At 46.2% G+C, this 13,780-nt stretch overlaps 1 protein-coding gene across 2 annotated transcripts in view; it reads right to left on the bottom strand.

Moving 5' to 3' along the window:
- Slc6a13 (solute carrier family 6 member 13) overlaps positions 1 to 13,780 on the bottom strand; it is a 40,498-nt gene that overhangs the window by 4,057 nt on the left and 22,661 nt on the right. For both annotated transcript variants that reach the window (XM_026410980.2, XM_077798575.1), the window contains exons 5-9: positions 9,827 to 9,911; positions 8,456 to 8,588; positions 7,488 to 7,622; positions 1,713 to 1,816; positions 222 to 346 (exon numbers count right to left, since the gene is read on the bottom strand). In XM_026410980.2, coding sequence (XP_026266765.1) covers positions 222 to 346; positions 1,713 to 1,816; positions 7,488 to 7,622; positions 8,456 to 8,588; positions 9,827 to 9,911 — 582 coding nt within the window. The remainder of the gene's footprint in view (positions 1 to 221; positions 347 to 1,712; positions 1,817 to 7,487; positions 7,623 to 8,455; positions 8,589 to 9,826; positions 9,912 to 13,780) is intronic.

Below are 13,780 nucleotides of genomic sequence, written 5' to 3'. Positions count from 1 at the left end.
GAGCATCCCTCAAATGAAATGCTAGGAACCAGAAGTGTTTGGGATTTGGGGGGAATATTTGCATAAGCTTGACCAGTTGAATATCCCTAATTTGAATATCTAAAATCTAAAATGCTCCAAAATCTGAAACTTCTTGGCCATCACCTCTGGATCCTGATTGCCAAAGTTTCAAACCAGGCTCACAGAATCCAGTGCCTTCAGCGCTTCCCAGCAACACTCACCTGACTCAGCAACCTCAGAAATAGGCACCCCTTGCTCCTGAGACATGAATCCCAGGATGGAGAAGATGGCAAACCCCGCCACAAAGCTGGTGCCACTGTTGAGGAAGCAGAGGGCAATGCAGTCCCTGTGTGGGGGCAGATGGGAGAAGAAGGCAACAGGCCAGGTCAGAAAGGGGCTATCAGAGTCTCAGTCTGCAACAGGATCCCCCGGGAAACACAACCCCTCCTGGCAGATACTCATCCTAGCATCTTCACAGAGGCCAGGGGCAGGGCTCCCTAGCAGAATTCAGATGACTATTCAAAGGGTCAGCTCTGCCCCACTCCCCCGGCCCCCCAAAGCTTGCTCAAATGTAGAGTAAATCAAGGTGGTCTGTTACCATTTGTATATGAAGTATCCCCCACAGACTCATGTGTTGAAAACCTGGGTTCCCAGTGCAGCAATGCTCAGAGGAGGGGTTTGGGGCAAGTGACTGCATCGTGAGGGCTCTGACCTCACCAGTGGATTAATCCATTGATAGCTGAATGGACTACTGGGGACATGCCCTTGGTGTCTATATCTTGTCCCTAGTCATTCCTCTCATCCCCACACTCCTGCTTTCTCGGCTGCCTGGCTGCTGCGTGCTGACAGCTTTCCTCCGCCATGCCTTTCCGCTATGATGCTCTGCTTCACCTCAGACACAAAGCAATGGAGCCTGCAAACCACCAACTGAAACCTCTGAAACCACAAACCAAAATAAATCTGTCTTCCTCTGAGTTGTTTTTCTTAGGTGTTTGCCACAGCAACAAAAAGCTAACTAACACATCATCCTAAAAGAACGGTGCTCAAAAGAAGTAAAATGTAAATCTAAATATTACCAACTGCCACACAGCCTCCCCTCCCTGTCATCTTGCTTCCACACTTCTTGAAGGCATTGCAACTCTGATATAATTCCTTCTGACATGGATATGGATCATTTAAAACAAAGAAACAAACAAATAATTCTTGGGCATCTAGGTTTGATTTTGAAATGCATGATAGGATTTTTCCTGCTATATTTCAGCTAAACTAAAATTGGCTTAGATTCTCTGAGCATGAACCAGGTAGGCAGGAAGGACATAAAGTGAGGGAGGGGCGTATAGGAAGAATGCCCAAGAGATGAAGTGAAAATGGATATTGATTCAGTGTTTGCTGGGGCAAACTAAGCAGGCAAGACCAGGGCTCCACTGTATGATATTGCTTCTCAGTCTGGCTTAACTATAACTCCAGATCCCACTGACCTCTGAATCGGCCAGGATGGGCTAGGTCCCTCTTTTGGTCTCCCACTACTATTCCACCTTTTTCAGAAGCAATCCCTCTACACATTCTAAACCCCCCATAGCTCTGTGGTATTGGAAACTGGGAGTACAGATAGGGGGCAATGCAGGAGCTGGTGCAGCTCAACCCTGGTCTAGCATGGCTAGGGAGACATCAGAGATACAGGCGTGTGGTTCAGGTCCCACTCTCCCAATCACCTGTAGCAGTTGTTGTGATACTTGTTGTAGCTGCCCAGGGCTGTGAGGCAGCCCAAACAGATGGCAAAGGAGAAGAAGATCTGGGTGCCAGCGTCCATCCACACCTGCAAAGGCAGAAGAAAGCTGAACTCCAGGAGAGCCAGGCCACTGGGCCTCCAAGGGAAGACACAGGCATGAGCCAGATGCTGCCTAGGGATGGTGAGAACCTGCTCTCAGCCATTGCCAGCACTTTCTGCCAACCCCACAGACCCAGTGGCTCTTCTCTCTGGGCCCCTGGATGGAGTATCTTGGGAACCACCAAGATGAAACAGGCACTAGGCATTCAAAGAACAAGACTACAGGACCCTGGTGGAAGGCCTAGGAGGACAGGGCAAAGCTCTAGAACAAAGCTAGGTTTCAGGTCAAGTGTTCAATAATGGGAAACAAAACCTGGGTTCTGCCCCCACTTTCTCCTATTCCAGGTTCTCATAGCACTGTGACCAGCAGGGAAGGGATCCAGGTACAGGCTCCCTAGGGCTGTGGGACCTGGATATCAAGCATGTAGCTTTGTTCCTCCTTCTCAAAATCCTCTGTCTGAAAAGCAGGGAGAGTGATCCTCCACTCACAAGAAGTCTCAAGGAAGAACAGAAATGCATATGGAAAATACCTATCCAGCTAAGCCGAGGCACGGTTATTGCTGTTGTTATTGCAGCTGGCTGACCCCGCTTTGCATGTTGTGATTTAGTTCTAACAGCTAGAATAACATCCCGATGAGAAAGAATATCAAGGCAACAGGAGTAAGCAACTCTTCAGAGCTGCAGGAGATGGGGTCCTGTGGCTCCAGACCCTCCCCAGGCACCCTCCCTTCAGGAAACAGTGCACCACCAGGGAGCACCAACTGTGGATGCAGACATTGCCCAGGCAGGTGTCCTTACAGAGGGACACTGAACAGTCTTATCTGTGCCTTCTGCTTAGCCTACTCAGGACCCCCAAATCCTCCAGCCCCCATGGTTTTCTTCCACTAAAAGCAGCCTCCAGTTCCCCCATAAACCAATGCTCCACAGCCTGGGAGTTTCCCTGCACTCTAACCATCACCACCACCCTCCATCTCTTTGCCCGTTGCTCTCCCACATCCTACTCAGCCATACCCAAGTGCCCATTTTCCTTCACATTGTAAGGTCGGGGGACCCATAGGCAAGTGAACTACCTCAGAGTCAGCATCCCCAATTGAGACAGAATATCAAGGGCTGGAGGAGAACCCGGAAACAGTACCATTTTCAAAGCTTCCTGGTGGTCCTAATGAACAGCAACCAGGTGTGGGAATCACAGCCCTATAGCCCTGAGAACTGATATCAGGGAAACACCTAGGACATTCCTCTTGTTAGACATCCATTTCTGCAGGAATGGGGATCAAGCACAGAAAGATGGAGGAAAGGCGAGAATGTTTCCCATCTTCTGTCCTTTCACTCACTGGGAATCCTATCCCTGGTGTTCCCTGAGGCAGGAGTTGCCACCAAGGAAAAAGGATCATGTAAGAAGCACAAAAGAAGTACTAAGGGAAATGGTGACTTGGCTGTTCATCTCACCCGGCAGGGGTGGGAGGTGTAGGGGGCAGGCTGAGAAGGAGTTGGGAATACAGATTAATGAGAACAGAGAAACCTGCAGGAGGTTGCAGCCTCTAGAGCTCAAGGTCCCGTGGAGCCTTTGACCAAAGCCCTCTCCCCCGGGGGCTTGGCAGGCCCAGCTCTTCACAGAGCCACTGCCTGACAAGCCTGCTGGGATGGGAGATGGGAATGGGGTCAAAAGGAAGCTGAAGGAACGAACACACAGAGCAAACTGTTCCATTCCCCACCACAGGCGATCTCCTCCCATCTGCCCATTCCAGGAGCCACGGTTTCCAGAACAAAACTCTGATGTGTCTTTGGCTGGGGCAGAAGACAGATCAAGAAAAAACCAAGGTTGAAAAACACTTGTAAGAATGTGGACGAAATGAGGCTGTTCACAGGGAAGAGGAAGAGAGAAACCTGTAGAAAAATCCAGGAAAGACGTTTTCAACCTTGAGTTCAGCCCCCAGAATTATGATTATCTATTAGTGTGAAATGGAAAAGCGTGGTCAGGACAATCCAGCTTTAATTTCCAACTCTATTAATGACTGGTTGTGTGATCTTAGACCAGTCACTTAACCTCTCAGAACCTCCCTTTCCTCATCAGAAAAATGGGTATAAATACAACAAATAAAATAATGTGTAAAAATGCCTAACACAGAAATAAATTAAATTAGTTTCCTATTGCCTCCTTTAGAAAACAGCTTTTTTTTTTTTTTTTTTGGTACTGGGGATTGAACTCAGTGGGTGCTTACCCACTAAGCCACATCCCCAGCCCCCTTTTTAATTTTTACTTTGAAACAGGGTCTCACTAAGCTGCTTAGGGCCTTGCTAAATTGCTGAGGTTGGCCTGGAACTTGCAAATCCTCCTGAGTTGCTGGGATTACAGGCATGCACTACTGTGCTCAGGTTAGAAAACAGCATTTAAAACTTTTAAATAATTCATATCCTTTGGAAAAGATGTATCACATGATTAAGATAGCAGACTCCAAAAAGACTATTTGAGAGGAAACCCAAGCTCCCCAACATGCTAGTTTTGTGATTTGGGGCAAGTGTCTTTGAGTTTTCTAAGCGTGTCTCTATCTGTAAAATGAGGCTAACCTCTGACTCACAGGGTTGGTGTCAAGCACTCATGCAAGCTTTTGCTGCTGTTTATTGCTGCTACCATCTTACAGAGCAACTCACCTTTCAGTGATAATGAGATAGCATGGATTTCAATGTACCACGCTAAATAAGACTAGTTCTAATCTGTGGTTTCAACCTCCTCCCTAGACAAAACCTTCAGCAGAATTACTTAACACAGAAATGCAAACGATTCAACAGGGCTCTTTGGACACCCCACTGCCATCCCCCTGTCCCCATCCATGGACCAAAGTTCAGGAGAATGAAAGACAGGATGAGGGAAAGCAACACGCCACCTGAATGATGCACACATGGGGGGGGGGGGGCAGGGGCCATTCCCAAGTATGAAAGGGAGGTGCCCTGGAGACCAGAAAAGGTAGCAACTCGCCCAAAGCACAGCAAGCCTGGCAGAGAAAAAGGCGGAAACAGGAGGGGGACACAGCAGTGTCTCTGCCTGGCTCCCAGCCCCCAGCCTCCATGCTTGGCAGAGGGAGATGTCTTTGGTCTTTGTGTTGGCTAACAGGGATTTTTGCACCTTTCTCAAGTGCCAGGCAAATGCCAGTTGGAATTATCACACTTCCTGGGGAGTGCCAACTAGATTCAATTAGGGCTCTGGCAGGGCATCCCACCCTGCAGGTGCTTCTCTGCTCACGGATGACAAAGGCCTGGCTTCGGCATGGGACCAGGACCAGGCTGCTCTTGAAATAGCTCCCTCCCTACAGCCTCAAAACCCTTGGAAGACATAGGCTCCCTGATCAGCCCACCGCTGGCTGGGGTTGGAAGGATGGTGTCCAGAGTGCAGATTAAAATAAGTCTTATTCCCTGCAGTCACCCAGACACAGGCTCATGGCCTTGTTAATTCTCAGAGTTGAAGGCTACCTGGCCCACTTTCAAGTTGGCTGGAAGCTATTATACACCAAATATGGTACCTAGAACAGGCCTGACACATAATAGATGCTCAACACATTTTTTGCTGAATGAGTGAGCTTGTGAAAGAAACAAATATGAGCAGACAGGAGCCTTGCCTTCAAGAGGAGGTCACAAAAGTATATGGTATTTATCATCATTCAGACCTGGTTCCAGTTGCAGGTGTGAAGATGGAAAATCCTTTAAGCTCTCTAGGCCTCAATTTCGTTGTCTATAAAATGGAGGAGATACCTCATGGATCTGCTGTGAGGATTATCTGAAACAATGCACTTAAACCTCTCGACAGTGCCAGGGACATAGTATGCCCTCACCAATTGTTAGCTATAAATAGCTGATCAAGACAAAGCCCTCTTTCCTTTTCCTCTTTCAGCCTACCTGCATGTCTCCCTGCCCATTTCCCCTTTCTCTCAACCCAGCCCTATCTGCAAGGAAAGCTGAGTTTTAGCCACTGGTTCACAGCTCTGCAGCTCCAGAACCACAGTGCTTCCTCTTGCATGGCAGACCCACACCAGACTCTTTGCTTGACCTTCAAAGCCTTTCTCAAATATACTGCCCCCACAACCTCCTGCTTACTGCCTACTCTCTATCACAGCCCTTGGTTTCATATAAGTCAAAAGGGCTTATGATTTAGGAAACAAAATACACCTTTACATTGCTTTTTTTTTTTTTTTTTTTTGCCCTGAGCTCACAGTTTACTCATTTGTGCAACGAGGAGGCTGCACTAGATGATCTCCAGAATCCTTTTAGCTTCAACACGTTTGTCTCTGTAAACTGGCTCCACAACCTTATTGCAGCCTGCATAAAATGAGGAAATAGCAATCTGCATTTCTATAATGTGTAAGAAATGGGAGAAGCCAGAATATGGGGGTGCACACCTGTAACCCCAGTGACTGGGGAGGTGAAGGCAGGAAGATTCCAAGTTTGAGGTCACACTGTCAAAAGGGAGAAAGGAGGGAGGAAGGAAAAAGAAAGAAAAGAAATGGAAGAGCAAAAAGATAAGTTCTTCCCACTGGAAGACCATTGAGACACACCCAGGACAAAGATCACTGGATTCTGTGGGGAGATTTCTGAGTAGGGCTGGTCTGGCTGCTTCTGGGAGCCACATCAGTACCAGGAGAAGTCAAGAGGGAAGCCTCACAATTCTGCCAGGGGGGGCTAGGAGATGAGAGTGGTTTAGCTTCTAGATCACCCCCAAATTCTTCCCAACAGAGAGCTGTTGCTTCTGGGGTAAACCGAGTTCCTGGGTCTTGAGAAGGAACTCTGGAGCTGCATGCCTGTCCTTGTCTCTTTCTCCCGCTCAGTGTTTTCAGTGACTGTGCTGGCGTTGCGCTATGTGAAAGGTCTGGAAGGCCATCTTATAGTCTCGTAAGCCTGGAAAGTCATCTGCCCTTGAGTCTCCTGGGGGCCCCTTGCACAGTCACAGGGAACCTTGGACAACCCAGAGGAGCATCTCTGAATTATACAATACTCCCCTCTGTGCCAGGGAGGCAGAGGCAGAGACATGGTCCTGAACTGGGTAACACAATCTGGGAGGCTCTTGGGTGGAGCTTACCCATACTCCCATTGGCTCTGCCAGCTTTCAAAATGGCTCTCAAAGAGGAGAAAATAAGACAGGCAGCACCACCCCCTCCCTCCCTGTGGAGCTGTAAGGAAGCTGACTGTCTCTGAGGGAGTGTGGGCAACCAAGGAAGGGCAGAGGGGAGGGGAAAAGACCCAGCCAACTAGTGTGGGGAGGGGCTGGGAACTGCCCGCCCCCAAAGGGTCACATGGTGGAAGGAAGACACCAGACAAAAACTAGAGAGGAAGTTTGGGAGAAGGAAATGGAGAAGAAGAAAAAAATGCAAACATGAGAAAAATGGGTAGACAAGAGGAAAGGAGCTCAGCTTATAAGAGAGGTGTTCAGTGACTGACATATTTGCAGTCCCTGAGAAATATAGCTAGGGCTTCAGGCCCCCAGGTTTCTCTGGAAGCTGTGGACCAAGAAGGGGCAGTGTCAGACTCCTTATAACCACAAACCACTGCTAACACCTGTCTGCAGAAGGAAGGGTGAACCCCACCATCTCCAGGGATGCCCTGGGGATGAGCCAGGAACCAAGACTCCCCCAGAGCAAAGCCTCCAGAGCCCCTGCCTGTGGCTTCTTACCTGGGGATCCCACAGACGTGTGAGGTTGGGGTACAGATAAAACTGAATTCCTTGGGCGGCACCAGGTAGTGTCACTCCTCGAATTAACAGGACTACCAGCATGAGGTAAGGGAATGTGGCTGTGAAGTACACCACCTGGTCAAGAGCAGATGAGTGACAAGGAACTTGTGAGTTAGGAAGGAGGGACCCCAAGACTCAGCAGCAGAGACAAGAGGCAGAAGCTCCCACCCCACCAAAAAGGGCATGGGAGTTCCTCTCCTGCTCCCTCCCTCCACCGTGCAGCTGTTCAGCTCCATCTCCCTGAAACTTTGGGTCACTACCTCCCTCCCACCCCTCCTCCCTCCAGTTTAAGCATTTGCCCTCCCCAGCACATATTCAGTAAATATTTGTCAAGTGACTGAATGAATTTAGGCATGCTTCCAACAAAAGTGCTTGGAATTCTGGCAAGAGTTGTCAGGTATGAAAAGATCTGTAACATGTGATCTCTTCCTCACAAGAGTTTACGAGCTTAGCACAACCAGGCAGCCAAATTTAGAAAAGAAGTCTTGTTGAAGCCTCCAGTGCGAGAGTCCAGCTTAGCATACCCTCTAGCACCTCAGACTCCCAAATTCTTGAGTTGGTTGGAAATCATTTGGAGGTGAACAGTCTTAATGGAATTCCTTATCCACAGAAATGTGGTATAGGAAATAAGAAGCCACAAACAGTGTTCCGTATGCAGTGTGCTCACACACATGGAAAATTCCAAGATGAAACTCCTGGAAGTGTTCTTCCTGCCTTTGTTTCTCCTGTTTCACTTCCCAGAAGCACATGGGATTGATTCCAGGAGAGGCACAGAATCAAGGAAGGGAAGCACATAAAATCTTCGCTGGATCATTCCCTCCCATTCCAGACTAGACCACAACTGGATGACAGTCCCCAGATTAGGGCAGGGAGTCCCAGGATGGGGTGGGGGGCTGTCTAATACAGACCTTGCCTGTGGACTTGACCCCCTTCCAGATGCAGAAGTAGCAGATGACCCAGGCGAGGAGGAGACATAAGACCAACTCCCAGCGCAGGGCCCCCAGGTGCTGGATGCCATCAGAGATCTTCAGGACCCGCCTCCTGGGGAGAAAAGAGTGAGCCTGGTTCCACTTTGGATGTCAGCCTCAGGTCTCTCTCTGTTATGGTTTGGATGTGAGGTGTCCCCCAAAAGCTCACGTGTGAGACAATGCAACAAGGTTTGGAGGAGAAATGACTGGAGCAGAACCTTAACCTAATCAGTGACTTGTCCCCTGATGGGATTAACTGGGTTGTGGCTGGAGGAGGGAGGGGTGTGACTGGAAGAGGTGGTTCATGGGGGCTGTGGCTGAGGGGTATATATTTTGTATCTGGAGAGTGGAGTCTCTCTCTGCTTTCTCATCATCATGAGAGCTGCTTCCCTCTACCACATTCTTCTGCCATGATGTCCTGCCTCACCTGGAGCCGCAAAAAATGGAGCCAGCCTTTTATGGACTGAGACCTCTGAAACCATGAGCCCCTAAGTAGACCTTTCCTCCTCTACAGTTGTTCTGGTCAGGTCTTTCGGTTGCAGCAGTGAAAAAGTTGACTACAATTCTCTCTCTCTCTCTCTCCTTTATTTCCTTCCTTCCTTCTTTTCTTCCTTCACTCCTTCCTCCCCTCTTTTCCTTTCCTTCTTTCTTTTTATTTGCGAGGTTGGAGGGATTTGGGGTGGAATCCAGAACTTCACACATGCTAGTCAAGCACCCCACCACTGAGCTGCACCCCAGCCCTGATTCTCAGTTTTGTAGCCTGTGGGTCTTGCAGAGCCACGCCTCCAGGCTCTCTCTGAAGTTAGGTCAACTCTTTTTACTGGGACTGTGAGGCTTTCCTTTGCCTGGAGATGGAGCTAGATTTAAAGGGTGGCAAATAAAAACTGTGCCGGGGAAGTTTGCTCTGAGTACTAATTTAACACAGGGAAAGAGGTGCAAGCATGTATTTTCTCAACCAGGATTTTAGGCTGTTATCAGGGATCACACACTGGGTGAATATCAACATTTGGGGGAATGGGCTAGATAAGGGGCAACATACAAGAGTCAAAGAGAGGAGGGTGTTAGCAGAGTGAATACACATGCATGTTCCCTCTCTGACATGAGGAAAAAGCCAGCACAGCCTGAGAAGAACTACTCATCTCTGAAACCAGTCCTGCATTAACCACCAATACAGACACCACAGAAAAAGGGCACACAGGTGACAGGACCAGGAAAGAAGAAACTCTTCCTTGCTATCCAGTGAGAACTATACCCTCTACCCTTCTGTGGAACACACCTCCCACGTTCACATAGGGAAAGGGCCTCACTTACTCCCAGAACTCGATGACAGGGGATGTGGCATTCTCAGTGGTCACATTCAGGGATCCATTGGTCTTCTGGAACTCTACACAGTTCTCTACCCGTGGGTCCCAGGGAAGGAAGAAAGAGAAAGTTCATCAGCCAAAATTTGGCAAAACTAGAGAGAACGGTATGGAATTTTAGGAGAATGAAAGGAAGGTATCTGGAAAGAACTGGGCTATCGTTCTACAAAACCTCCTCATCCTCCACAAACCCACCTCACCTCCCCGCTGCACATTTACTGGGGGCTTATAGATGTTTGCATGCATATTCTCCTTAAAGCATGATTAGATTAGGTAAGATGCTCTGCATGCTAGCTGCTTCAAAATATACACTGATTCCCAGGAAACCATCCTGTGTAAAGTCACAGCCTTTGAGGAATAGTATAAATGCCTTCTAGAAAGTAATGGAGCACAGAGGCCAAGACCTCAGATACCAAGGCAAGGTCAGAAAGCTCTGGGTTGGATCCCAATGCTCTGGATATCTGCTGTGAGACCTAGTGAAAACTCTATGCTCAAGTGTCATTTCCCTGATCTCCAAAATGTAGACACTAATATGTCTCTAGTAGGATTGATAGGGGGATTAAATTAAAATGTAAATCTAAAGTGCTCAATAAAGTGTTCTTATTATTTGTATGTCACTTTGGAGTTTCACATAGAGAGTTGACATTCTTTTTAATATTTTATCAGTATAATAATCCGAGGAAATATTAAGACAGATACTGTTTTCCCCATTGTATATATGAAGAAAATCAATCTTCCTAGAAATTGCCTGTCAGAGTTCATAGATGATCCAGTGTGGGCTGGTATCCAGGTCAACAAACTGCCCGGGTTCGACTTTCAAAATACTTAGACTCTGACCTTTCTTGTGATCTCCACTACCACCTGGTGCAGGTCACCATCATCTCACAGCTCCTAACTGGTTTCTACCTTCGCTTCCCTTGTCAAATCTCCATTCAGCAGCCAAGATGATTATGTTAAATCCCATCTCAAACCCTATAATGGGTATCTCAACCCACTCCAAAAAAAAAAAAAAACAAACAAACAAAACTCCGTCAGCTGCCTTCAAGGTCCTCTTTCACCTAGCTCTCAACACCTCTGCCTGCATCTCCTAACACCCCTCCACTCTCCCTGTTCCAGCCACACTGGCTCCAGGCTCGTCCTTGGACGTTTTGGGCACCATGCACCTCAGAGCCTTTGCATTTACTGTCCCACTAACTAGAACGGTTGTCCCCCTATCTTAACAGCTTATTCTCTCTCCTCCTTCAAATGAAAGTACAACCTCAGGAAGGCCTTTCCTGATTGTCCTATTAAAATCCCCTACCCCTAAACTCCCAAACCCATTCCCTGTTTTATTTTTCTCCATAGCATTTCTTCTAATATAATACATGGCCTTATCATACATTTCCTCTCATAATACATACTACTTATTTATTTTGTTCATGGTCTGTCTTCCCTTGCTAGAATGACAATTCCAGGAAACACATTACCATATCCCCAGTGCTTAGAAGAGAGCCTGTTAAATGGTAGGCGCTCATGGAAGGCTCTCTCCACTAAACCATATCATTCTCCTTGAAGAAAAGCATTATTTCATATTGATGACAGGATGGCCTACGCCACTCAAGATGCCAGGCTCTGATTGAAACCAGACCCACTAAGAGAGGGGATAAAAAATGTCTGAAAACAAAAGACTCAGGTATTCAGCTTGCCTCAGACTTATCTCAGAGACTCAAAGACAGATAGGCCTACTCATGTCCTGAAACAAAAACTCTAGACAAAATTTCACCAAAATTCTTTCAAGAGACACTCTGCTAGGATCTGGATGAAATGGTTACTATCTGATAAGCTGGTTGTCAAAGATGATTCATGTGCAAAGATACAAAAAAAAAAAAAGAAAATATTAGAATAAAAAAGATTTTTAAATCTTGCCTTCAACAACTCTTTCTTGAAAGCTAGTCAGCCCCATGCTAGACACAAAGGCTATGGAGAGAGAGTCTTTTCTGCCTTGAGATCCTGCCAACTAGTGGAAAAATCGAGCCAAGAAACACAAAAAATAAGGTAAGTGCCACAATAGGGCCAGGTCTCAATATACACACCAGTAGATACATCTGAGAAAAATCTAATCCAATCTTGGGGTGTCGGGGGAGATAACCTGACCATGGACAAATGACAGTAGAATAAAAGTAGTGAAAGAGATGGGCAAAGAACTGCCTGGAAAGGAAATGTGAAGTATGAGAATGGTAATGGTGGGCTAGGGGTAGCTCAGCGGAAGAACACTTGCCTAGCATATGCAAGACCTCGCTTCATTCCCCAGCACTGAAAAAAAAAAAAAGGCAGGGGCAACATCATAAGGACATGAAGAATACCATGTTAACCCTGCAAAAATTTTTTCCTTGGCAAGTAAAGGATTTAAACTGAGTCACTTACCTGCTCAAGAAAGAACTGATTGTGTCTGTTATGGTTTGGACCTGGAATGTCCCCTAAGGTTCATGTGTTGAAGTCTTGGTCCCCAAAGAAATGATGTTAAAAAGAGGTGGGGCTTTGGGGAAGTGATTGGATCATGAGGGCTCTGACCTCACCAGTGGATGAATACATTGAGGTAGAATTATTCAGAGCTGAATGGACTATTGGGAGGTGATGGAAACTTTAGAAGGCTGGGCCTGGTTGGAGGAAGTAGGTTACTGGAAGTGTGCCCTGGGGGACTATATCTTGTCCCTGGTACCTTCCTTGCTCTTTCTCTTCATCCTGGCTTCCATGAGCGGAGCATCTTTTCCATACCATGCCCTACTGCATGATATTCTGCCTCACCTCAGGCCCAAAGCAATGGAGCCAGCCTACCATGGACTGAAACCTTGGAAACCACACACCCACAGTTTTAATTTTTAAGTTGTTTTTCCTCAGGTATTTTGTCACAGCGATGAAAAGCTAACACAATGGCCATTCCCACTTCAAAAGCAGAGGTCTCACAGACAAGCTCTGAAAATTTTTTGGACAATCAAAGCAAGTTGTGTGATAAGAATCTAAGCAGAACAGTGGTCAACATGCTCCCCATCTGTACTCTCCAAAAGGATAGCTACTAGTCCACATAGGTATTTAAATTAAAATTAAGTAAAATAATTTAAAATTCTGTTCCTCAGAAGCTCTAGGCACATTTCAGATGCTCAATAGACACATGTAGCTGGTGCTACTGTATTGGACATGTGGAGAACATTTTCATCCTCATAGACAATTCCTTTGGACATCCTTACCCTAGATTTTTGTCGTTGCTGTTACTTTCAATATACTAGATTCAGTGATTCTATTGCCATAGGTGGCTCACCTTGTGTTAGAAGCACAGGAGTTAATTGCTATTATAAATTTTATTGATGACATACAAAACAGCTCATTCCCTAGTTAAGTCCAGATAAATTTATAATTTGAGAGATCTAAAGTAGTGTCAGAAAGAAGACATGAAAAACAAGTACATAAACAAATAATAGATATATATATCAAACACTATTTTTCACCTTGAAACAAATAAATGGATAAACTATTTAAAAAGAAGTCAGTTCTATTTGCATAAAACATTAATCAAATACATGAATTTATTTTTTAAGCCTATGACATTTTTCTTGTGACATTGGTGAATTCTCAGTATTTAATTTTATTTTATTTTATTATTTATTTATTTATTGGCAGTGCTGGGACTGCATTGCCTGAATGTGGCAAATGCTTTTCCACTGAGCTACATCCTCAGCCCCTTGCAATTATTCTTTTTTTTTTTAATTTTGTATTCATTCTTTTTAGTTATAAATGTAGAATGTATTTTGACTTATCATACATACATGGAGTGTAACTTCACATTCTTGTGCTTGTATATGATGTGGATATATGAATACATGATGTGGTCATGTATTCATAAATGAACATAGAAAAGTTATGTCCCATT

The sequence above is a fragment of the Urocitellus parryii genome, chromosome 5 (assembly GCF_045843805.1).
Source record: "Urocitellus parryii isolate mUroPar1 chromosome 5, mUroPar1.hap1, whole genome shotgun sequence".
NCBI lineage: Eukaryota > Metazoa > Chordata > Mammalia > Rodentia > Sciuridae > Urocitellus > Urocitellus parryii.
This window is presented reverse-complemented; position numbering and strand designations above follow the sequence as displayed.